The sequence below is a fragment of the Platichthys flesus genome, chromosome 2, assembly GCF_949316205.1.
Source record: "Platichthys flesus chromosome 2, fPlaFle2.1, whole genome shotgun sequence".
Lineage (NCBI taxonomy): Eukaryota > Metazoa > Chordata > Actinopteri > Pleuronectiformes > Pleuronectidae > Platichthys > Platichthys flesus.
Genome location: NC_084946.1, coordinates 21,143,082 through 21,167,193, shown reverse-complemented (window position 1 = coordinate 21,167,193; position 24,112 = coordinate 21,143,082). Strand labels below are relative to the sequence as shown.

Below are 24,112 nucleotides of genomic sequence, written 5' to 3'. Positions count from 1 at the left end.
CTAGTTAAGCAATTTTCTTCATCTTCCTTATGTGCTACATCTTCGTCTCAGCAGCTCCCTCCAAGAATAGATCTGAAAACGCTTCCAGAAGCTCCACAAACACCAATTCAATTAGGCCCCCCGTCGCACTTACAGTGAAGATAACAACTGAACCAACATGTATGTTAAACACTGGCCTACATCTACATCTCAACAACAGCAACAATAGCATCAAATTAATTCAGACTTAGATCTTCACATGCAGAGAACACGAGCGGCTTCAGGATCAACAGCAGCACACTGACCCAACACGGCTAACAATTATATTAATAGTACTCACGCGATGTATTTAGTTAAAGTGGCAGCAGCGAGACAAAGAATTACCCAGATCAGGAGCTAGTTTACATCTTCTGATCTACACAGGATTAAGCAGCTCTGAACTACACACTCACAGCTGGACTGGAAAATATCCTCGAATTATGAGCTTCGTTTACTGAGATAAAAAACAACGTTAATAATCGGGTATCCTGTGCAGGAAGCAGAGGAGTTTCCCATTCCTGACCTTGGCCTTTTTCGCTTTAATCTGAAAATCATGATGTTATAATTGAATATTAACTTTGCATGAACATATTAAAACTGTCTGGCCCGAGAGCATTAATCGTTAGAAGAGCTATTATTTATGACAACAAACCCAATAACGATATGTTTATGCTTTTGACAAGTTAATAACTATCAGAGTTTATGGTTTAGGCTTTAATGTGATGCAGACACAAAACATCTGGGGACCTTCGCCCGTCGGATCCCAGCAGCAGCGACACACACACACACACACATGCAAACATTCATTTGAGCTGGCCGACAGGATCAAGCCCCCAAATCTGATTTTCAAAAATACTCTCATAACTTAAAAGCAGCAAAAAAATGTATCATGTTAATGTAAATAAACTTTTGCAACAGGGAAAAGTGTTAAAGAACAGAAAACATAACCTGAGATATCAGTGGACAATCAATATTCAAAAAACTAGTTTAAACTGTATGTTACTATTAGGCTACTAATGTAAATATAATAAGGATATTTACAGGGAATTAAAATAAGGGTATATACTGTTGATTAATTTCATTATGATCTAAGACTACAATTGAAAATATCCCAAAATGTAATGAAAAAACTGCTATGACTTCATATTTCTTACTTCATTTGGCATAAAACTATCACCTGAAGAGCATAACGTGAACACTTTAACGTAAAACTCTGAGTCAACACTGACTCTTGAACCACTTTTTTGTCAGAACTGGATCCTGAACTCAAACTCTGCACAAGAGAAAAGCTGAAATGCAGAGTCAAGTCAGAAAAGGGTTTTGGCGCTTCCTCAAAAGAGGGAGAAGATCGTGCACAGTCCACCGAGCCGAGCGATTACTGCTCCTTTGTACTTTCACATTGCAAGGCGACCAAACCAAAGGCTTCACCGGCCAATCCTTAATCAAACACACAGGCCTACACACACACACACACACACACACACACACAGTCACACACAGCACATCCACAGAGAAGGAAAGAGAGAAAGAGGAGGAAAGAAAAGAGAGAGAGAGGGCTGTGTCTGACATTACAGCGTCGCTCCAAAAATAGCTCCCTGGCGCCCTGGCCTCCAGCTCGGTTGTCATGGCGACAGAACCACAGGCACTATAAATAGACAATCGGCTCCAAATCTTGTGCGACTGGAGTGAGGCCAGAACGAGGGAGAGACAGACGGGGAGAAAAGAGAGAAAGAAAGGGAAGACTGAAAGAAGGAGAGAGAGAGAGAGAGAGAATGACAGAGGAGAAAAAGAAAGAGAAAGAATGACAGAAGAGGTGGAGAGCGGGCAACAAAGAGATACACAGAGAAATGCAGGGAATGAGAGTGGGAGAGAGAGAGAGAGAGAGAGAGAGAGAGAGAGAGAGAGAGAGAGAGAGAGAGAGAGAGAGAGAGAGAGAGGAGGAAGGAAAGAAAAGTAAGAACAAAGAATGAACAAAAAGAAGAACAAGAAAAAAGAAAAGGGAATAAATAAAGATTTAACACGTGGAAAGTCAGAGGGAAAGAGTGAAAGAAGACCGAAAAACAAAAGAGAAAAGAAACTCAGTTGAGTATTAATGATAGAATGATAAAATAAAATATATGCTTATTTTTTTATTTGAATATTTCCTTTATTAATCTTTATACCAGGAACATTTTCATTTAAAGATGACATTCATTGTAACTGCGTTGTTCTCGTACAATGTAAATACGTTTCTTCAATCTTGAATTTTGAAGAAGAAAATTTGAGAACTTCAAATAATAAGAAAAATGTGAAAGAAAGATTTTATGAAAGAGACAAAAACGAATAAAAAAAAAACATGTGAACAATGGACAAAAAATGCAAAAAAGAAAACAAGGAAAGTAAGGTAAGAAGGAAAAGAAATGATCAAATAGAAATAGAGAAAGGAAAGACCCAAGAGTAAACCTGGTCCTGGGAGCAGTGGCCTGTTGAACAGCAGCTCAACACTGGGAGCGGCACAATCACTGAACACACACACAGTGTTCACAAAATCACAACACAGTGACATGACGAGCTGCTGCACACAAGCTCAAGTACCTGACTCACGCTACACATCAGCAAAGATGTCACATCTCACCTGGATCAAACACCAGAATAAGGAATCACACAACGAGACCCCCCCCCACACACACACACACCAAACCCCTTCAAAAAAAGTCCCTCTTTCTCGTTCTCCTCCTCCCCCTCTCTTCCCCCTCACTCCCTCATTCCTCGCGATGACTCAGAGACTCAATCCCAGCCATTTTCTGCCCCTGCAGAAACACCACTACACATCACAGAGAGGCGGAGAGAGAGAGGAGAGGGGGAGAGGGGGAGAGGCGGTGAGAGAGAGGAGAGGGGGAGAGGGGGATTCACACCAAGGCACATTATCCCAGGGACAAGATTTCAAAGAATCGGCTGGTGATGAATACACCTCGGTCGGTGCAGGGCGACACTACACTCAATGCGAACACACACAGATACAGGACGTATGAAGTCGTTCGGTCACATTCCTCCACCTGGACCTGGACACGAAGAGTAAGGGCAACTATTAACCCATCACATCTGTGTATGTGGTTTGAAGTCCTGGTTATAAACTTGGTGCAAGGTTTAAAAATCATAATTAGGAAACTCCAGAAGGCAACTAGACTTTTTTTTACCCGGTTTTGCCTTGACAGAGGTCACAGGTCGTGAGGTGACGGAGAACTGCTGGTTATTTTATTATTGGTTGAACTATTATATATATATATGCGAAAGATCTTTTGAATCGCTACAGCTATAGTCAAGGCTGTGATGTAAACTGCCTTGCTTTAGGAGACTGCACATACAACTAGCTATCATCTATATTGCTTTTTAACTTTTCCTACTAAAAGTAAAAAAACTGCGGTCACTAGGGGTTTGCCATCACAACAATAATGAAAAAGACCTAGTTTGATGACGTCACGAATCAGCATGGGATTTGTGTTCACCACAACTGCTGATGAAAATCCAACTGATGCAACTAGAGGGAGTGTTAATGTTGTGAATTAACCTTTTATTCACCTTACGCAGCAATGAATAATCAGGATCAGCTCAAAATAAAGAAACAGTGGAAGGAAGAAAGGCAGACTGGCTAACTAGCTAACTGGCTAGCTGTGTGTTCTTCCTGCGGACATTTTACACATCGTGCAGCTCTAACTGAACCAATCACAACAAGACACCACGACATAAACACAGATGTATGAAGATCATTTTGTTATTGATCCAGTTGTAGAAACTGTCGCACACTGTGCCACGGTTTCAGTTCCTCAAACCCCCCCACTGGAGACAGTGGTAAAGGTGAAAAGGACATAGACCGGCCCACTTCATACAATTTCACTCACTGTCTACAAAACCATAACCGTCTGCCACCAGCCGGCAACGTCTCATGACCGGCTGGGCTCCTCACAAGTTCCCTTTTGGGCCACGTGTTTGCATTCAGTTTTCTGTTTATTCCACATTCCACTTAACAGATGTCTCTCCTCTTATTATTCAGAGGAAAAGTTCGTCAATCTCATGTTTCTTTGTGATCTCAGAAGTGATTTCCAACCGGGAGGAACGTGTGAGAATTGCAGGATCTCTGTGGGGATGAGACAACAAGAACCTGACGGACAGGCCTCGTCTTCTGGGACAAAACAAACACTTCTTCCCCGTCAGGGACACACGGGGGGGGACGCTGTTCGGACTTGTATGTAAACTACCTACTGTTACAGCAACCTGCACATCCACTTGAAATCAACACATCCACATCTAATCAAGGACCAAAACGTCCTCACAAACACAAACATCACAGCAGTCAGGAAGTGTTGGTAAGAAACAGCAACAACAACAACAAAAACCCTCCGAGTATGACGGAGCAGAAACACTCCCAGGGAAGCTACAGCGACTTCCTCCTCGTCAGAGACAACAAAGCATCACCAGCCTATCAATTACTTCTCTCTTTATATTCCTATCACGACATGAATCAGATGATATAATTAGATTTCTCGACCAGAAAAAGAAAAGAGAAAGAGCGAGGCGCGGACTATGTGGGGTGGCCCTGACTTTTCCCGCGCTGATCGAGGGTTGACATTTTCATTTAATGCTAACAACCTTCATCAATAATGCTGAAGTTGCCTCCCTCTGAAACACACTCGCTCATTCTTTCTCCTTCTGCAGCCTGCCTGGGTTAAAAATAGCTCTCCCCTCTCTCTTTCTCTGCTTCTCCGTTTACATAAGCGCACAGCGGGGGGAGGGGAGCACTTCCGGTCTGGCCACCCAGCCCAGCATCTGATCCATAACACTGGGGCTGCTGGGTGTGGGAGAGAGGAGAGGAGAGGAGAGGAGAGGAGAGGAGAGGAGAGGAGAGGACCCGCAATGCAGGGAAGCCCTCTCTTTCTCTCTTCCAATCTGTCTCTCCATTTCTTCCTCCTTCTGTCTCTCCATTTGCTTGTAACTGTCTGACAATTGCTTTTCTTACAAAGAAGGTTTCTCTTGATCGTCTTAAAGAGATGGTCAACCCAAACCCATCTCCATCATCATAAAGCACCTGTGGCCAAGCGTGCAATATAAAAGACACTCATAAAGTCAGTCCACAGCTGCAAGTCATCATTGAGCCTTCGTTTTCATTACAGAAATCTCCAATCCTGTTTTTTAAAGTCAAATTTTCTTAAACTAACAACCCAAAACTGAAATATATCCCGGTAAGCATCACATTACATTATTGCTGCAATGATAAGTCAATTGATCAATTATTCAATTAACTTGCAGCTATTCTGATGATCAGTTTAATGTTTTCTATTTGAATGCATCACCTGGACATATATATATATATATGGGCTGGACATTTTGTTGAAAGTATGGGAAGAAATTTTAACCCTACAGATAATTTTTGGGTCAATCAACTTATCAATTACTGAATAACTGTATTTAATACAATTTTGAGATACTTTACATGAGTATATCACGTTTCAGAAGAAATTATCCTACTTTTTATATCCACATACAAAATGCTTAATATTGTAAAGGATGGATTCAGCTAGATTCAAGATTATGTATATTTTGTCATCATCACCCAATGTGTTGTGACACTGCCACTCAACAAGGGACCAACCGTGAATGCGTCCTTTAAGTGGACTAGAAAGGACAACAATTGAGAATAAGTACGGATCCATGTAGTTGGCAGTCGGTTGAGTTCAGTAGCTCAACCCTCTGCATAAAGTCACATGTACAGAAAACCAGTCAACCTTACACGAGCATGTCGATGCAGCAGCACAGACTGTACACAAACACACATGCACACATGGAAGAGAGTCAGCGAAGCCTCCACCCTCCAAGAGCCCAAGCTGCATGCCTCATAACAGAGGCCGGCCTGACCAAGATAAAGAGGCGGATAAGAATGGAGGAGAGGAGAGAAAAGAAGCGAAGAAGGGAGGAAAGAAAGACAGAATAGAGAGAGGGAAGGAGAGGGAGAGAAAGAGAGAAAGACAGATGTGTTCAGAACAGGGGGAGGGAGAAGAGCCAGACGGAGGAGGAGGTTCAGGAAGCTGAGGCTTAGGGGGGGAAAACTAAAATGTCTCAGCATGTGTGACAAATAATTTCGATACGAAAAACATTGGCAGTGAAAACATTAAGTGTGTGGAGCGAGGATACGGTCGGAGCTCGCTGTCACCAACAACACGCACAAACCACGAGGCTAGTTTAGCAATACTGCTAACTAGCATGCAGCCCAATAGAAAAAAACAAACAATGTATTGGTCAACACATAAAAGTGCAACCTTTGCTTCTGCTTCACACACAGAAGGACAATCGGCAAAAAAGCACCTCCTTTAACATCCTAAAGGATAAGTCTGGAGACCGTTTTTCTTAAATCCCACGAAAATACCAAAACGAACACATACAATAAACTAATCAGGCCTTCGTTATGTGGCCATAATGATGACAATGCTAATGTTCAGCAGACGTTTACCATTTACCAAACACAATAGGCAGCAGATATAAACCAAAGAATTGGACCATTTGTAAAAAAAAAAAGCTCAAGGGAACACCACATTTATTAGAATCCTCTGGGGACCATGAAAGTCTGTAACTTATTTAATCCAAACAAAACCCAGAAAGGTGGTCGACAGATCAACAGACCAACATTACTTCATCCACAGAGCCACACGGCAAGTTTCCTCATTACGATGAACATGAGTTACGACTACGCACCAAACCCACAGCTGGAAATAGTCCCTAACAAATGCACTGTTTACGCATGTTTAGGCAATGTTAGCTAAAAACTACATTTCACAGCGGTTTTAGATAGTTATTAAACCATTTCAAAATAATGAAATTGTAATATTTCATGACTGCTTTATAGGTTTCGTCGTATTGCCAGGGCCTAAGTGCCACATGGTGAAGAAATCTAAAATATAGAGTCAAACTAATGTAATGTTGGTTCTGGTGTTTTCAGGGGATTTGCTGACAATATTAAAAACTACTCTACAGCGTATTTTATTTCAAGTAATGTGGGTTTTATTCCTCATTTGATGAACCAACGTCGAAACCGATTCTGATGAGGTCCAGTCGTTAGGACTTCTCGTCTGGGTGTCGTCAGTGTCGCCTCATGAACCTTGACACCTTGCACTCACATAAACCACATGGCAAAACACCCCGACACCTGCCAGCGCGCACGCTGAATGGTTGTGCCCTTAGAAAATATGTGTAATCCAAAGTGTGTGCATAGGAGGTGAGACTTACTACTGTGCACAGTCGATGAGCTGATATTCGTTGGACCTTTCCCAGCAGGCCCGCACGCCATCGTCCTGCCAGAGCATCTTTGTGTGGTCGTAAAACTCCTGGAGACAGACAGAAGGATCCGGATCAACATTATACCACACCTACTAAGAACCGTAAATCAGACTCTTGTACTGGCGCCGAAATAAAGATGTGATGGGACAGAAAGAAGGTTGAGGAAAGGGGCGGAGTGTGTGTGTGAGTAAAACAGGAATCTTTACAAGAAACAGCAGCTGTGAGTCTGAAAGTTCCACCTTTCTTCTGATATATATCTTTATTATTTCTGGCCTTTTCAGAGAAGAGAGGATCCACCGATCCATCAACAGATATTCTGGTCACTAAATACTGTAATTTTCTGTTTCCAGCTCCCCATTGATGCTTTTCTTTATCACATATGATAGGAAACTCAAAATATGTGGGTTTTAGACTGTTAACAATTAATCAAGAAGCCAATGAGCAGATAAATCCATAATGAAAGTAATTATCAGTTCTAGCCCTAAAGAGAAGGGGAAGTGTGTTAGGTTAACAACTGTCCAGCCTGCGGGAGCCGTACAAATGATCCCCTTTAAACATGTGTCTCTGGCTTACGACCATGTGTCTCGTCTGGGCCTCGACGGGTGAAAACATTGAAGGACGGATGGAAGAAGGCAGCGATATTCTGCGGAGTAGTTTGGAGTTTAAGGCCTGGCGTGGAGAGGAGCGGCAGCAGATGAGCAGGCTCCAACAGAGGCAGGAAATACAACAGTTCACCGAGTTCATGAAGAAACGGAGAGCTTTGTACTGACACAGGGCTCGGCTGTCACTGGACGGGGGCCTATCTCCTCGCTACGATCTCCACTTGATCACTTACAAATGCCGTCCGGCACAAATAAGCCATTATGAGCCACAGAGTTGAAGTATCTTGAAAATACTTAATTCAGCCGAGAGTAAGCAGGATTTAGCGATGCCAACTACGTCAGAGACCGATATGAGTAAATGAATGGGACGGTGTTGTTGGCCAATAAATACATTAAGACATGAGGTTGAGTAGCTGCCTGTAATAAGCAGCAGAAATGATGGAACACAAAGAGTCTGGATGAGTCGGTTGTTCCTTTCTTCAAGGTTTTTGTGTGAGATAACATATGATGCTTTTAGTAGAAATCTACTTTTATCTGGTTTATCATTGTTATTTAACTTTAGATTAACTTTAGATAGAGAGTAGATTTTTTTTGCTGGAATATGAGTTAGCACAGAGGGAATAAATGAACTGTCATACGGTCACTTGTTTTTTACTTCCTGGAAGTGTTAATCGATAATCAGAAAATCTACTGGGGAATATTCAAATAATGACTTTTTCATTGTTCAAGCTGACAAGGAGCTTCTTCAAAGAAATACTTTTTGTGTCTTACATTAAATTAATAGAATATTTGGCAATTTTCGTTCACAAAAGACACAGCCAAAAAAAACACATTTACAGACATCTTTTATACTGAAAATCATTGTTAGTTGAAGCCCTAATGACAATAATTCCTATTATTATCATTCATTTATAATTGAACATAGCTTGCACTTGGATAAACAGCAGGAAATTCATGGGAAAGATTGGATTATTGGTCAACTTTTGTTAAAATCAAGTATTTAAAACTATTATTTAAACTAAAAGACCATTTCTAATAAATAATTAAAAAAAAAAATCTTTTAAAAACCTTTTTACAGAATTTAAATTAAACCTGACGAACCAGGCTGCAGAGAAGAGACTTTGTGACATAATGTGAGAACTGTTATTTATATTGAGCTGTATAAAAAATGTGTTGATTAATCACTTAAGAACATTGATTTTAAAAATCTATTTCATGGTAAGTGTAATATAATGTAATATATTTTTCAGTTTTGAAAATTAAAAAATGTCATATTCAAAATGTAAGTAACTCTTAATCCAAGCCTAACAGTCAAATCTACAGTTATATTAAACATACTTTATATTTAATAATCGTAGCAAAAGTAGCAAAAAATATATTAAGTTAAATTATAGTGTATTATTTGAAACTGAGTGTATAAATCAGGTGTCTAAGTAAGAACTGTTTAAAGTTTCACATACACCTTTAAAGAACAAACTACTTGTAATTAACTGATCAACAATTTAAAGAGAAAAAAAAAATACATATTCATACATTGATACGACAGAAAGATGCTGTCATGTAAACTCTTATATTGAGTTATGTATTCTCCCTACATTCAGAAACCATGTGATTTAACTTGAGGTAAATTCCACAGATGTAGGTTGAGGAAAGGGTTTACTTAACGATCCGCCAGGTGTAATCAGAAAAACAATCTGTCTTTATCGCTGTGCTCTCTGATGACAAATCTCGTACATTTCTGTGTGTTATTTAAATAAAGTATAAGGATACATTGATGTCATATGATGAATCAGTCGCGACAATTAACGTGTAAAGGTCAGGTAATCTGTGATTTACTAGATTAAGTTCAGCTTTTCAGAAAGTTAAAAGGTGACATTTACATTTTGAAGTCCCATATTTTCCAGTATTTAGCTGTTAATAATGAGTGTGTATCCCAGAAAGGCTATTTGGTACTTATTAGGAGGAACATTGAGAAAGTGTTTGTTTTACACATTTTTAAGTACACCCTCATTATTTTATTCAAGTTTAAAGGAAAAGTTCAACAAAATGTGTAGTAGCCAAGTTAAAAATAGTTACATTAACATTCATCATAGTTTCCTAGAAAGCCTATGAAACAAAGACTATAAAATTATACGTAGCAGGCTAATCCAAAACTGAGGAATTACCAGTTCTGCTGAAAACTACATTTAAGGAATAAAAAAAACTGCATAAATTCCCATTTTTTCCTTTTAAACTTATAAAACAAGCAGTCATTCACAACTAGGTATCAAAATGTGGTTTTATCAGCTAAGCTCTATTTTACCTGCAGCCAAAATCAACTTCAGATTATTTTAAGACAGACAAGCAAAGTTTAATTTGATGATGTTAATCACATTATGAATAAGATAACACCAATTCTAAATGTATTTTAGAGTAGTTAATTTTGCATGAGGAAAAAGTTGCAGTATATGTAGACCTGAAGGGGCTTTGATTTCTACAATCACATTTGTTTATATCGGTTTTGAAGTGAATTTGGAAATAGTGTCTCTTTTTTGTGGAATTCCAAGTGATTTTGTAAAAATCTTAAAAGAAGTGCATTTTAAAATGTCCTTTAAATTCACTATAAAAACCTGAAATTCAAGACGAAAAAAACGACATTACATATAATTAGTACAGTATGCTGCAGTATGCGGAGGGTCAGGAGATTTGTCTTTATATACACAGACAACATCTACAGCCTGGAAGAGTGATCCTTCATCAAAATGATTTGTGGTCCTATGAAGTATGTAAATTCAAAGGTTTTTAAGGAGAGCAGACGTCATCACTGTTTGTGGAGTAGGAGCAGGGAAGCTGAGGACAGGTGAGGATGGCAGAAATCAGTCTGCTGGGACTGAAAGGGCCTGAGTAACTGTTTTAGTTTTTTTATCTTGCAAAAAGACATGCTCCATTTTATTATTAATATATCCTGAAAAACACTTTTGTTGAATAATAACTAGGAGGATAATTGATTAGACACGAAGCTTGAAAAGAAATTAAGAAGAGACTGCGGAGATTCATACCAGGCTTTGTGCTCATTCTCCCTCCCTCTCTCTTCCACTCCTGCTGAAGGCAGCGTCAACCAGTCCAACTGGTTTCCAGTAGGCCCTGAGGCCAGGAGCGGCGGAGTGGGAGGAGGAGGAGGAGATGGTGGAGGAGTCAGATGAGAGGATGAGCCTATCAGATATTTTCTCTTCTCTATTCTACAGCCGACCACTCACTTCTACGGCGAGAATCTATGAAGCCGAAGCCAAACGTGTGTCAGTGAGACTTGGGCGTATCGTTGATGTACTTCAGCTTAACACCAATGTTTAAACCTGTTCCGAGGCTCCACTACCCCCCATGAGAAAAGAACAAACTCAGTACCAGATCAAGGTTCGGTGTTGGTTCTCTCCCCCCCCCAAAAAAAGACCCTGCAGGTCCTCAGCAGAAGTCTGGTGAGTGACAGCCTGAGGGAAGGGTCAGCTCAAGACAGGCCTGCATCATACATTTGCCATGACGTAGCAGAGACGATATCAGGAGACTTCCTTTTGCTTACACACAAATACGCAGACTGTTCCCTGGAAACTCAGCAGCTAGAGACAAATCGAACTGGTAGAAAAAAATGCCCCATTTTATCACTGAAGCCGTCGCATTGGAAAAACACCGGACAGAGTTTCCTCCTCATCTGCGTCACTTTTCCCGCATCAGAAAACAATTACAATACTGATGAACAACTTAAATAATAACACCTGTTTGGTCAATTTCTGTTTTAGAGGCATTCAAGTAAAATATATAATTTCCCAACTGTCACAATGTTTGATAAAAGCTTTTTTTCATTTTCTTGAGAAATGTTATGATTTTCTAAAAAAAAAATGCCAAGAAATCAAAAAAGCTACTTTAAGATCTCAACTATAATTTAAGATAAATCAACAATGAGTTTATGACTAGAATGAAATGCGATATGTGAGATCAGAGAGATTTTAATTACCTGCAATATCTTTGTTTAAGCATTGAATTAAATGATGTATGATCTCTCATTGATATACTGAACATGATTTACTTTTGAAGATGAGTTGGAAGTGATTCATTTTTAATATTGATTATTCTGCAGAATTATTTCTCAATTAATCCACATAATTTTTAAAGAGCAACTTCACATATCTGCAAATTGTTCTCAGGAAACCAGATTCTGTGCCTACAGATTACAGATCTTTGTCCCTGCAGTGTTAAACCCCCGATATTACCTTCCTGACAATCTAAAACAGGATTATAAATTCTTTGATCGGCTCGTCTGTGATGTTTTAAAACAATGAAAATGCGCCAGAAGACGTCAGTAAATGAATAAATAAGTATCTGGTGCAGCGCAGGGACCTGCAGCGGTTGCCTGACAGGTCACTGGGAGCAGCCGGCGGCTCAGGGGGAATCCCTCTGAGCCGCTGTGTTCCTGCAGGACAGGTCCCTCTGGACACATTTAGGGTTATTACAGACAATCAGTGTTAATGGGCGCCGTGGATCTCTCAGGTGAGAGCCTCATTCAATTGACGGCCTCCGAAGCGGGAGCACACCTGCTAATTACGGAATCGGAGCACAAACGCACCATCAGGCGGATTCATACAGGCTGCTGAACGGGGTACCTCACTCACCTATAGAGCACCTACACCTGCAGGCTCCAGCAGACTGACATTAAATGCACTTATAATCAATAATTAGAACTAATTTAACAACAAAACACTGAGTATGAATCTACTGGAGAATTAAGTGTGCTTAAATGTAGCTCACTTTATCAGCTGGAAACCTTTGAGAAGGAAATAAGTACAAACCATGATGTAATTTAGATTTGCAACTTTTGAAAGTCCATTTTTGGAAATGGAAAAAAGATTAGGCCTGCAGCTAATTTAAGAAGACTTTCACTATCAAGGTATCTGCATATTATTGTCAAGATGAATACTTTGGTTGATGCCAGAAGTAGTTTTTCTTATTCTTGTTCTCTAATTTTTCCTAACCAAGGATTTTTTGTTTGAAAACAAGAAAATATTAAATTTTAAATCGAACCACGGAGCTTAGGCTTTTTTGTTTTAGAATTAATAGATCATTAGAAATTCTGCAGATCAATTCTAAGTCAATTGAAAAAACTTTGCACAAATTGCAGGACCAGTTAATCCAAAAATAAACAAGCTATATGTTTTGCTTGCTTGGTCAATTCATCATAAACTGTCTCTGGTGAAAAGATGCAAAGACGTGAGGACAGAACACTTTCATAGACGTCCAGGTGACATCAGACCGAAAGCAGCTGTTAAAGTATATATGAAGTAGAAAGGAGGAGAAAACAAGCTGCTAGCAAAGTCAGAGAGTCAACACATGGAAGGAAAACAAAGTGCAACTTACTTTAGAAAACTCAAAATCCTTCTGGTTTGCTTGGTGCATGACATATTTGATTTGGCTTTTGTTTGCAGGACAGGCTAACTGGCATGGCGGTGTGAGCGTAGTCATGGCGGCCACGATCGTCTGCATGGAGAGGACAGACGCAGAAAATGTTATACGACAATTAAAAGAAAAATTAACACACATAGTGTGCAACAGGGGGAATAATCATCCTTTTTACATTTACAGTACAAGAGTGAGGAGCTTCAAGTTCATTTCTCAATATCTTAAAATCAGTTGTTAAGTTTAACTCTATTTGCTGCGTAAAAACATCAGAACTAGTTTTTATATATATATATATATATATATACACATTACATACATTATTTTCTATTTTAAATTTTGATATTCTATTTTATACTATTTCTATTTTATTTTATTGTATAGGTTGTAATAACTTGAGTATTGTTAGAAGAGAGCCTGAGACTTAAGCATTTCACTGCCAGCGACTGCTTAATGTTATTGTTGTGCATTTGACAATAACAATCTTGAATCTTGAATCAAATCTCTTTATCATTGCTGTCACCATGGTGGGAAATGTGTAACAAACTGTTAAACAAAATCTCAGACATCAGACTTTATCATTGAAAATGATTTCTTACCTCTATAGCTTCTTTAATGTTGTTTTTAATATCATGTATTTTCTGTTTTTTCTCCCTGTGAAGAACAAAGAAAAGTCATTTTTTAACATAAAAACAATTTGACATCATTCAGTGTGAGAATTGTTTAACACTTTCCTTAAGTTCTAATTAAAACCTTGAATATTTCCAAAATATGGCTCCACAGAGGTCAGGGAAAAAAAACTTTTCCTAAACTTGGCAGAGATATATCCGCTGTAAATCCAAGTATGGATAATGTACAGGATCTGTAGCTTTCACGAGAAAAACAGCTTTTAAATTATTCCAAAATATTGGCAAAGAAATGTTTTATTTGATGGTTAAGTAGGTTTGGATGGAATGCGCGATGTATAATAAACTTCTTCAGCTTCTCTTTGTCAGACTGGAGATAAATGTTCCATATGCACAGATAGCTTTATTTTTGCTGCAAGTTCTGAATTTGTGCACTTCTTGATGCCAAATGAGAACAACAGAACTCGTCTTCATTTGTCTATGTGAAGACAAACTGAGTTACATCATCACCACATGAGGCCCAGTTGTGGACTTCACTGATACCAGTGGTGAAGGTTTAAAGTCGCACAGGTCTTTCAAAACCCGTAGCTGCAGATTGTAACAGTCCAATTCTTTCTGACAAAAGAAAAGTTTGACTATTGAATCTCAGGCTTGATATCGACGTTCCCAAAATGAATTAACCTCGGAGCTGTTTACAGAGTCAGGCAGCTGCATGGTGTCACTTCTTTGCAGAGCAACAGGTTACAAAGTAAAACATCCACACATGTGTCTTTAAGTCAATTCTCTTCACATTACAGCAACAGTGCAGAGACTGAAATCAGACCTGTAGTACCCATGTTCAGTAGAGGGATTTCAAAGTAAAAGCATGGAGGAATCTCTTTGGATAATAAATATGTTTTTGCTGATGTAACTTTGCTGAAAATGTGACAGGGTCAGCATCACAACCCGCTGCTGTAACCGAGACGTTAAACTGACTAAGGATGTTTAAGAGGAAGACTTTGAAATGCTTTTTAGATATCCTAACTGGACGATTCCCTCTGTGTTAGTGAACATGACTCGTTTTAAACAAACATTTAAAGTGAAAGTAAAAATAAGTAATTACTGAAGCTTTAAGAACGATTAGTAATTTAGACTCATTTAGAATTTGAATAAAGGAAATACATATATTTTAACAAAAAATCTTAACATAAATGCAAATGTTTTCTGTATAGTTTATTCCAAAAAAATAAGTGCTCATATCATCAAACACAAATGCAGATACTGATATTAAGGCTAATATCTGCTGATTTAAACGATCAATCCATAAATCTGTCAGGCTCTGGAGTTGATCTGAAAAAAAAAAAAAATCAACTGGCAAAGGACGACATATGCGTCTGAATTCCTTAGTGTGACAACTTGCTTTCCTCCTCTATATTATGTAATAGTGAATTTAATATATGGGGGTTTTGAATGGCTGAACATACAAACAAGAAAGATGAGAAACATTGTCAGAGGGGACAGGACGTCTGAACTCTAAAGATGGGTCTGCTTCGCTCTCTGCTCCTTCACTTCACTCAGATCGATGGCGGCTCAACCAAAGACAGAAAGACTACATTCCTCACACTAGAACCCCCCCCCCACACACACACACACCCAAAACATAAAACAAAACAAAAAGGTAACACCAACTTGCCACACTGATCTCGTTTCACCTCAACCCTACAGCTCCTGTCACTCTTTTCTCTTAACCCTCTGCTACTGTATATGACTGTAGTGTCACCCCTCATCATCTCCTCCTGTCCTCATCTTCCTCACTCTCCCAGCACCTTGCACAGACTGGCACTGGCCTGCACCCAGAGGGGAAACCCAGTAAGGTTACCCCCCTACCCCCCCTGGACCACAGAGAGCAACAAACCCCAGAGGCTAAACGCGACCGGGGCGTCACAGCCGACTATGGATTTGTCATAACTCCAGAGCGTCTGAGTCTGTGAGGAGCATCTGTTTGACATGTCCCAAAAATAAGCACATGATGATGCTCCTACTCCAAAAGCCCTTTCTAGGAAACAGATGATGAAGAATAGAAAAATGTGACTTTTGTTTCCATTGCATCAACGTGTAATTGAGTTTTTGGAAATTCACAAGACAGGGTGGCTTGAAAACACCCGGAGCAATGTTTCCATAAAACCTGAAACAGATAAAGCATTCTTCTTGCGTCACGCAACTTTGAGTACTACATTTGACTCCATCCTCTTCCTCAGACCATAGTGATAGTGGACGGTTTAATACAGTAACAGGAGTCCGCCCCTAACATGCCCACAAAACAAATATATATAAATATACACTGGCATGGAAATCAGTTTCATCCAAGAAATCTCTCAGAATTCAAAATGAGTTTTCATATCAGTACTCAGTTGGATTACATATCAACTCAGAAAAGTGGGAGAGATATAATTTCTCTACTTCCTGACTGAAGGACGACAGCTGCTAATTGACATTGTATTGTCAAAGGACACATGAATACACATTATCTGCTTTGTGTTTGAACGGAACAACTAAAACCAGCTCCAGAAGCCGCTCTATTATCCCTATGATGTGCTCCATTAAGAGAGACACTTAATTCACAAGAGCACAAGTAATGAAACAAACTGGTTCATCATATGCTTCAGTTTGTCCTACCAATAGTCTAAAAGACAAAATTTACTATGATATCAACTCAATAAATATGATATGAACAAACTAAGAAAACATAAACTTCATATGTGAGAAGATGGAAACACAGAATATTATAATTTCTGCCTAAAACAAATAAATACATGTCAAATTCTAAAATTGCTTGTCAGAATATTTGCTGATTCATTTTCATTTATTGGCAACAAATTGTTTCAGCTGTATTTTGTACAAACCAAATCTTGATTATTTGCAGGATGATAATATTTTCCTGAGTTTATATCTTCTGAAAATCGCTATGTTTGTAAAGATTGTTTCCTGATGATTTTGTTCACTAAAGTTCCACATCGTTGACAATGAACTTCCCCCCCCTCACTTCTCTCACTCATGCAGCTGAGGGAAGTGCACAGGGACCTGCTGAGGTTCAGCATCTCTAAAAATCTACATGCACAAATAATTCTTCCCGGAACACCACCACATCATCGAAGTGTTGGGTTGACACAGATTTTCATATCTGATCCTGTCTGTTAAGTGAATCACATGTGCTGTGGGTGTGGAGGTTCCGGCGTGTGACTGACACTTACTCTGCATTGAAGCCATTGACATGCAGTATTCGCATCTGTTTGACTATCGTGCTTTTCCCGGATTCACCGGCCCCTGAAAGCAGAAAAAAGGACAGACAGATAAGACAAAAGAGGTTTACAACTGTAAAACTCAAATATACCATATGAAAAATCCATGTGAAACTGGTGAATAATGTTTGGAAACATGGCACTGGACTCTCTGGACCTTGAAGGAGAAGCTACTTTGATGGAAGATCAGAGAAGAAGATGACTTTGAGAGCGACAAACTTGATGCTTCAGATTTCCCCTGTCAGGGCTCTGTTTCTAACTAAAACTCTGGAGGTCCTGGTTGAAGGAGCAGCACCCACACTGTCCCGCACCTAAACTCCCCGTCCCTTCAAGGTGAGCCATGTTATACAAAAGCAACACTGCTGGGGCCGAAAGAGGACGACGAGAAAAGAGGGAATCAAAGCACCGGCTGTGGCTCGATGGTTCTTATCTGTGGCGGAACATAACCATGTATATTTACTCAGGTACTGTGTTTACTCATAATTCTTCTTCCCTGCATTTAAGAAGGAAATGGTCATGTTTACTTCACTTCATTTATTTAACAAATGTACTTACTAGTTAATTTCCGATTAATATTTTATACAAAAATATCCTAATGATATTGAACACGGTTTTCAAACTCAATGGCTTGTGACCTCTTACAAACAAAGCTGTGTCTAGTTTCAGGTGTTTATGAATTAACTGCAGTTCCACCAAAGAGACGTTCCCCCTTGAGATGGTTTCATTAAATAACTGTTTTCATATAAAAGTGAAAAAATTGTCCATTATCCAAAAGAGAGGACACCAGAAACTTCAAAATTAAAGAAATACTATCTTTTGCATACAGGAAATGAAATGCTTCTTTTACATTGTTGTATTTTTTTTGGGCTTATTTTTCAAATCTAAAGTGTGTTTTGCGAATAATAGTTGCTTCTTTAGGTAGGAGGCAGAGTACACTTGACCACATGCTGTAGCTGTTGGTACATTGTCTGAAATACGGATTGATCTGTAGAACGCACGGCATCACGGCTGAGAAGTCAAAGAATCGGCCTTACTGGAAGACGACATTTTGGGTGAAATTGAAAAAGTCCAAATTCTGAGCACTCTGAAAATGAAAGGAGCCACGCCATAACTACATCCTAACCCAAATACTAGGAGCTAGCTCGGCTGCAGGCCTGATATTTACAATATAGGCTGAGTGCTCGAATCTAGGATCAATTTCCGATTGGAATGAATGGGAAAGTCATTCAAGGGAAGCTAGTAATCCTAATAGTAATCCTAATAGTAATCCTAATTTGCAATCCGTACGTACTCAAGGGGGCTTTGAAGAATACCCGGTTTTAGCAGGTTCATGTTATAGCGTGAAACGAGGGGCCTCAATAATGAAGCTACAAATAGCATTATGACTTGAAAAAAAAAATAGAAGCGGTTTCAAAGACTGATGAGAGAATATCCATTTAGAGAGTGCCTGGTCTGGAGAGGATTATGCAAAAGGTGAGACTTAAAAGAGAGCATCACACATGAAGTCTATAAGCCTGAATGACTCAAGGTGAAGGCATCCGGCATCTGAACCGCTCCTGCAAACACATCACAATTTCTGCAGTTTGCATGTGTGGAGACAGAGAAACTACAATGCAAAACGCCTATCGGTGGCCTCCCAGCCTCTGCATGGTGCCTGTGAGTCTGTCTGCCTCTGCCTGGCCACCATCTCTCACATGCTCTGTAACCCCGCTCCATAATGAACCATGAATGCAGGGAGACAGGCCCTGGTTTCCAGCCGTCCTGCTTCGAGACGCTGTGTGAACCAGTTGGTGTAGTGACTTCACGTCGTTGCATCATTCGCTGTTGCTTCGCTGTTAAAGGCCGAGGAAGTTTTCATTCAACATTTGTTTTAAATGACGAGTACGATCGGTAACAATGGCGATAACATGTGGATCAGCGGGTGATAATGGATTTGTGTTATTTTTGTGGGTGCAGCAATTCAGCAGTAAATGGACCTTCTGGCCTAAAATGAACAAACACACACACATATAAATGAGGAAATTGCACAAAACCTACCTAGTAGTAGTAGCCGGTGAGTCGCCCGGTATATCTGTTTGTCTTTTTGGAGCTGCTTCTCTATCTTTTTGTTGGCTTCCCTCTGTGCCTTCTCCTCATTTCGTTGGTCTTCGGTCTTACTATTGCCAAGACAGCCCATCTTCCCAACAAACCCAGTGACAGGTTCAGGGGGGGGAGGCAGGGTGGGTGGATGGTTGGTTGGGTGGGTGCAGGAAGGGAGGGTGAGGGTGTTGATCAGAGGAAGAAGTGGATCCTAAATTCCTAGACTGGCCCAGCAGAGGAACACCTGGCTCAAAATGGGTGACATTTATGTTGCCAGATGCAGACGAGACAGATGTAAACCTGTTAGTAGGCAGGAGACGCTGGGGGCCCCAGCAGGCGGTGTACACAGTGTGGCTGGATGGATGGATGGATGGATGTGGCTATTTACTGGCAATAAATCAACCAGAGATCAGTCAGAGATGAGCAGAGCAGCGATGCCGCCCTCACAGACGCTTGATTCCTGTGTTTTTCACTGTAAATCCGCAATGAAGTCATCAACACTGATACGAGAGTGGATGTGAAATTTCCAGCCTGGCGATGCACATGAATGAAGGTCGGCGGTCCCCAGTTTCCTTTCGAGCCAAACGCTGGCTTCTTCTTCTTCTTCTTCTTCTTCTTTCTTTAAATCTATTTATTTCTACGCTTTGTATAGTTAATTTTCTCAGCAAATGTCTCCTCCTGTGCCCATCTTCAGCAGATTCCTCACACTGCCATTCATTTCCACTCACAACCCAAGCGCTATTTTTTCCTCCACCTTTTTTATTTGTTCCTTTAGATATATAGTTTTTTTTAAGGTTGTTATTTGTACGGGATTCTTTTCAATCGGTGCTGATCGAAGCACATCAAATGACAAATAGGGGGGGAAATAAAAAATAAATATTTCCTCTTAAAATGACGGCATGTGAATCATCAGGCTACACCGGGGCTTCGTTGTCTAACGCCAATCCTGCACATTATACACCTTCTTTCTTTTTCGGGTGGTGGGGGCGTAGGTTGTTTGTAACCTTATCAATAATATCCGGTTTTTTAGCCGATGTCAAAATGATTTCCTCCCCCCGTCAACAGATGCTAGCGCTCGCCTGTTCGGAAGGGTTTGACCGGACCCACGGAAAAAGGGCCCTTCTCCGTCCTTCTTCTCTCCGTAACGTTAATTTGTATTTCTCCTCACATCGGGGAAGCTTCTCCGGACGAGCTCAGGCGGGTCTCTCTCTTCTGGCAGCTGGACGTCCTTGAATAAAAACGCCCCAAAAAAAAAAAAAAGAAATCCAGGTGATCTTCGTGGAAAAATCCGCCGCTATTTGCCCGTTTGGCGCAGGTACAGCTCGCTGTCAAGTCCCTCGGCTCCTTGTATTCCCTTTGAATCCGTGTGGCAGTATTACGGCTACATGTGCATGATACATGGACGTACCGCGGTGTTTTCAATCACTGGTCCGGCGGCGACACGCTCATCTTCGCACCGCCGAGAGGCCGCGTCCGCTCCGATCAACCGCCCGGGGAAACCACAGACGCTCGCTCGCCGCTTCGCTCTGAATTATTGTTGCCCCCGTTTTTCTCTGAGAATCGCACATTGAGATAGATAGCGCCGAGGAGGTGGGGTGGGGCAAACGGCTCTCACGGAACCCTGGGAACGAAGAACGCTGGTCAAGTTTTCCGGGACGACAAATTCGGTTTCCGGCTTGAACTTTCACAATGTAACGCCCTCTCTCTCTCTCTCTCTCTCTCTCTCCTCTCTCTCTCTCTCTCTCTCTCTCTCTCTCTCTCTCTCTCTCTCTCTCTCTCTCTCTCACCTATGAAAATATTACAGTAACTAGAGTCAAAAATAGGCATCTCTACGTAATAATAAGTAACATGTAATACTTTGTGTCTATCTAACTCTCCCACCCCCCAAAATAATCTCTCTCTCCTCTCTCCCCTCTTTTCCACCCATCTCTCCTCTCCTACACGTTTTTGTCTGCTCACCCTGAATGGTCGAGGCAGACGGCCGCCCGCATTGAATCTGGTTGAGCTAGAGGTTTCTTTCGGTTAATGAAGGAGTTTTTCTCTCCAAGGTCACCAACGTGATTGGTCATTGTGGGAACTGTTGTGTTTGTCTAAACTTTTTGAGGTCTTGACTTTCTATGTAAAGTGTTTGAGTCCATGAAACACTTTAGGTGGTTCAGGGGTAAACAGTGTGGCAGCAAAATCCATAAAATGCCTCCATACTGCTCCTGTGGTGTCACCCAAGTGTCCCTAATCCCCGACATTTACATTCGACTTGAAACAAGGTCAGTTACACCATGATTTAGCTTAAATGTCCTTGGATATCCTCCATCGGATCCGGGTGCCCACGTGGATCACTTCAATCAATTTATTGTATTTCATACTACTATAAATAAAATCATTTTCAATTATAGACTCATCCCAACTCCTGAAAAACATTCAAATGCAAATGTTCCAAACACAAGATCTTTATTTTCATGAAAGTATTGTGATATATGTACACTATGAGTACCTTTTTATCATTTATAAACCTTGATATTTAAAGGTTAACACTCTTTTATAATATACGACTATGAATAGAAAGAAATTATGTCAGGTGACTCAAATTGAAGAGATGACTCCACAAACATTCAGCATCTTTGCATTTATGAATGCAAGGGAAATGTGATGCTTTTAGTTTGAAGTTGAGCTGAGGTTGTTTCCGGTTCTCTCCTCGTTGTCGCTTGACGCAGGGACGAATCACATGATTGCCCGGAGCGTCATGAAGCAGAGGTACAGAAGGGGAGAGGCGCCCTCTTTGAAGCAACATGATAATCAACCAATACACCCAGAAGGCCTTAATCAATAACACCGAAAACCTGTCAAATAAGTTACAGAAAATATCTGTAAATATGTACAATACAACTCAGTATTGTCCCAGACAGTTAACTGGACAGGTAGTAGGACAGGTTCAGGTTAAATAGGATATCTCAGCTTGTAAATAGTTTACTGTGAGAGAGTTGATAGCAGACACAACAACAGTTTTATGTCTATGAATATATCTTGACCAATAACCAGATGTATTGATCAGTGAAGTCTTAGCTGTGGGCTTGTAACTCACCCATCAAACCTGCTTGAGGTGTCTTCCAGTTAATAAGGGAGATTTTTCTGTTAGTCATCAAAGTGCTTGATCATTGAGGGAACTGTTGGGTTTCTCTATAATTTGTTATGGTCTTGACCTACAATGTAAAGTGCCTTGAGATAATGTTTATTAGGATTTGGTGCTACACAAATACAATCAATTTGAATTAAATTGAAACCTCATGTTCAACTGCCCAGGAGCTGTAGATTCCCAGGGACCACAAAAGTCTCAGGTTTACTCTCTTTAATTTCTACATGATACGTTTAAATATCTTTGGAATGGGAATTCATAAAGTACGATATAAACCACAACCCCTTGTTTCTTGGTCTCGTAGAGCCTTTGTCAAGGTCTTGTTTTAAAACTTATATTTTAGACAGAACTTATTTCTTGATAAGTTGTGTTTCATTGAACTGTAGATGTTTTGTTATGATTTTAGAGATTGTATTGCCTGAATTGTTTTCTATGTAATTGTTTTTGTAATAATACAAAATAATAGTAACATATCACATATTGTTCAATGTGTAACCTCAACAATATCTTTGGTTGGGTAGAAATGAACCTTGGAATAGTTTCCGTGCCACAAATCTTTGGCTTCACGTATAACACACAGTATTCATATCATGGATTGACATATTTAGATTTAATTGACTTAAGAGTTTCCATGAACTCAAGTATATTGTTAAATAAACATGCATTACTTTGAATAAAATCCAGAACTCCTGTCAGTTCAACCCATTTATGATCTGAATATAGTTTTTCATTCGTTAAGTCTCTGTGGCTTTTCCTCCTTTACCTTTAACATGTCAGCATGCAAACTGTGTGCATCACAAATCATACAGTCACAGATGCATGTACTGTATAGACTAGCAAACACCTATGTGCACATGCACACACACAAACAAATGCGTGCACACAAACACCTCCCTCCACACTTCAAAAGACATGGGAAAGAAGCTCAGGGCAAAACACACAAAGGTCATCAATGACAACTAAATGCTACTGTGGCTGTCAAATGAACCCAAGCAGACACTTGAAGGAGTAAAGTCGGAAATCTGTTAAATCCAAGAATTTAGCTTGTTGTAATAAATGATAATCACATCTTCCAGAACAATAAGCTTAAACGTTCTTCTGCTCAGAAAAGAACATTTGTCTTCTTTCCTGAAGGCCTTAGTATCTGGTTCACTCGTGAACTAGTTTCACTGGTTTACCTGGGAACACATGAACTTTGTGGAATGTCTTGGAAACTATAAAAGAAGTTGGTAGTGAAAAATAGACGAGCCTAGACTGTGGCATTAATAGAGAGTTTTCAGAATAACATTTTTATTTGATAACCATAGATGTATATGTGAATGGCCTGTGTATCTCTTTGAGGTGACTTTTGACATTTGTTGTTACAAAGTCAATCAAGTAACTGCAACGACACATAAAACAATAATAAAGAAATGCAAACCAACAACAAAGAAGGTCAAAACCACAGAATGACCACAGAGATGCAAACCAACAACAAAGGGAAACAAAACAATGACAAAAAGGCACAATTAAAATAACAAGTCTTAAATAGTACACAAATATGTGTAGAGCTTCCCAAAATAAAACTTTACAAACCACAAGAATAAGTTTTAAGTATCAGGTTCTACACTATGTGGTTTGCAGTTTTTGTTGTTTTGTGTCTTTTTCAGTCTG

General features: G+C 39.9%; 1 protein-coding gene across 1 annotated transcript in view; it reads right to left on the bottom strand.

The window, feature by feature from the left end:
- The window catches only part of LOC133969326 (guanine nucleotide-binding protein G(s) subunit alpha-like), a 28,388-nt gene extending 7,443 nt beyond the window's left edge, over positions 1 to 20,945 (bottom strand). Inside the window, exons 1-5 of the mRNA XM_062405736.1 lie at positions 19,288 to 20,945; positions 17,203 to 17,275; positions 13,946 to 14,000; positions 13,308 to 13,427; positions 7,273 to 7,370 (exon numbers count right to left, since the gene is read on the bottom strand). Of these exons, the coding sequence (XP_062261720.1) occupies positions 7,273 to 7,370; positions 13,308 to 13,427; positions 13,946 to 14,000; positions 17,203 to 17,275; positions 19,288 to 19,426 (485 nt within the window). The 5' untranslated portion in view covers positions 19,427 to 20,945. The remainder of the gene's footprint in view (positions 1 to 7,272; positions 7,371 to 13,307; positions 13,428 to 13,945; positions 14,001 to 17,202; positions 17,276 to 19,287) is intronic.
- Between the last annotated feature and the right edge of the window lie 3,167 nt (positions 20,946 to 24,112).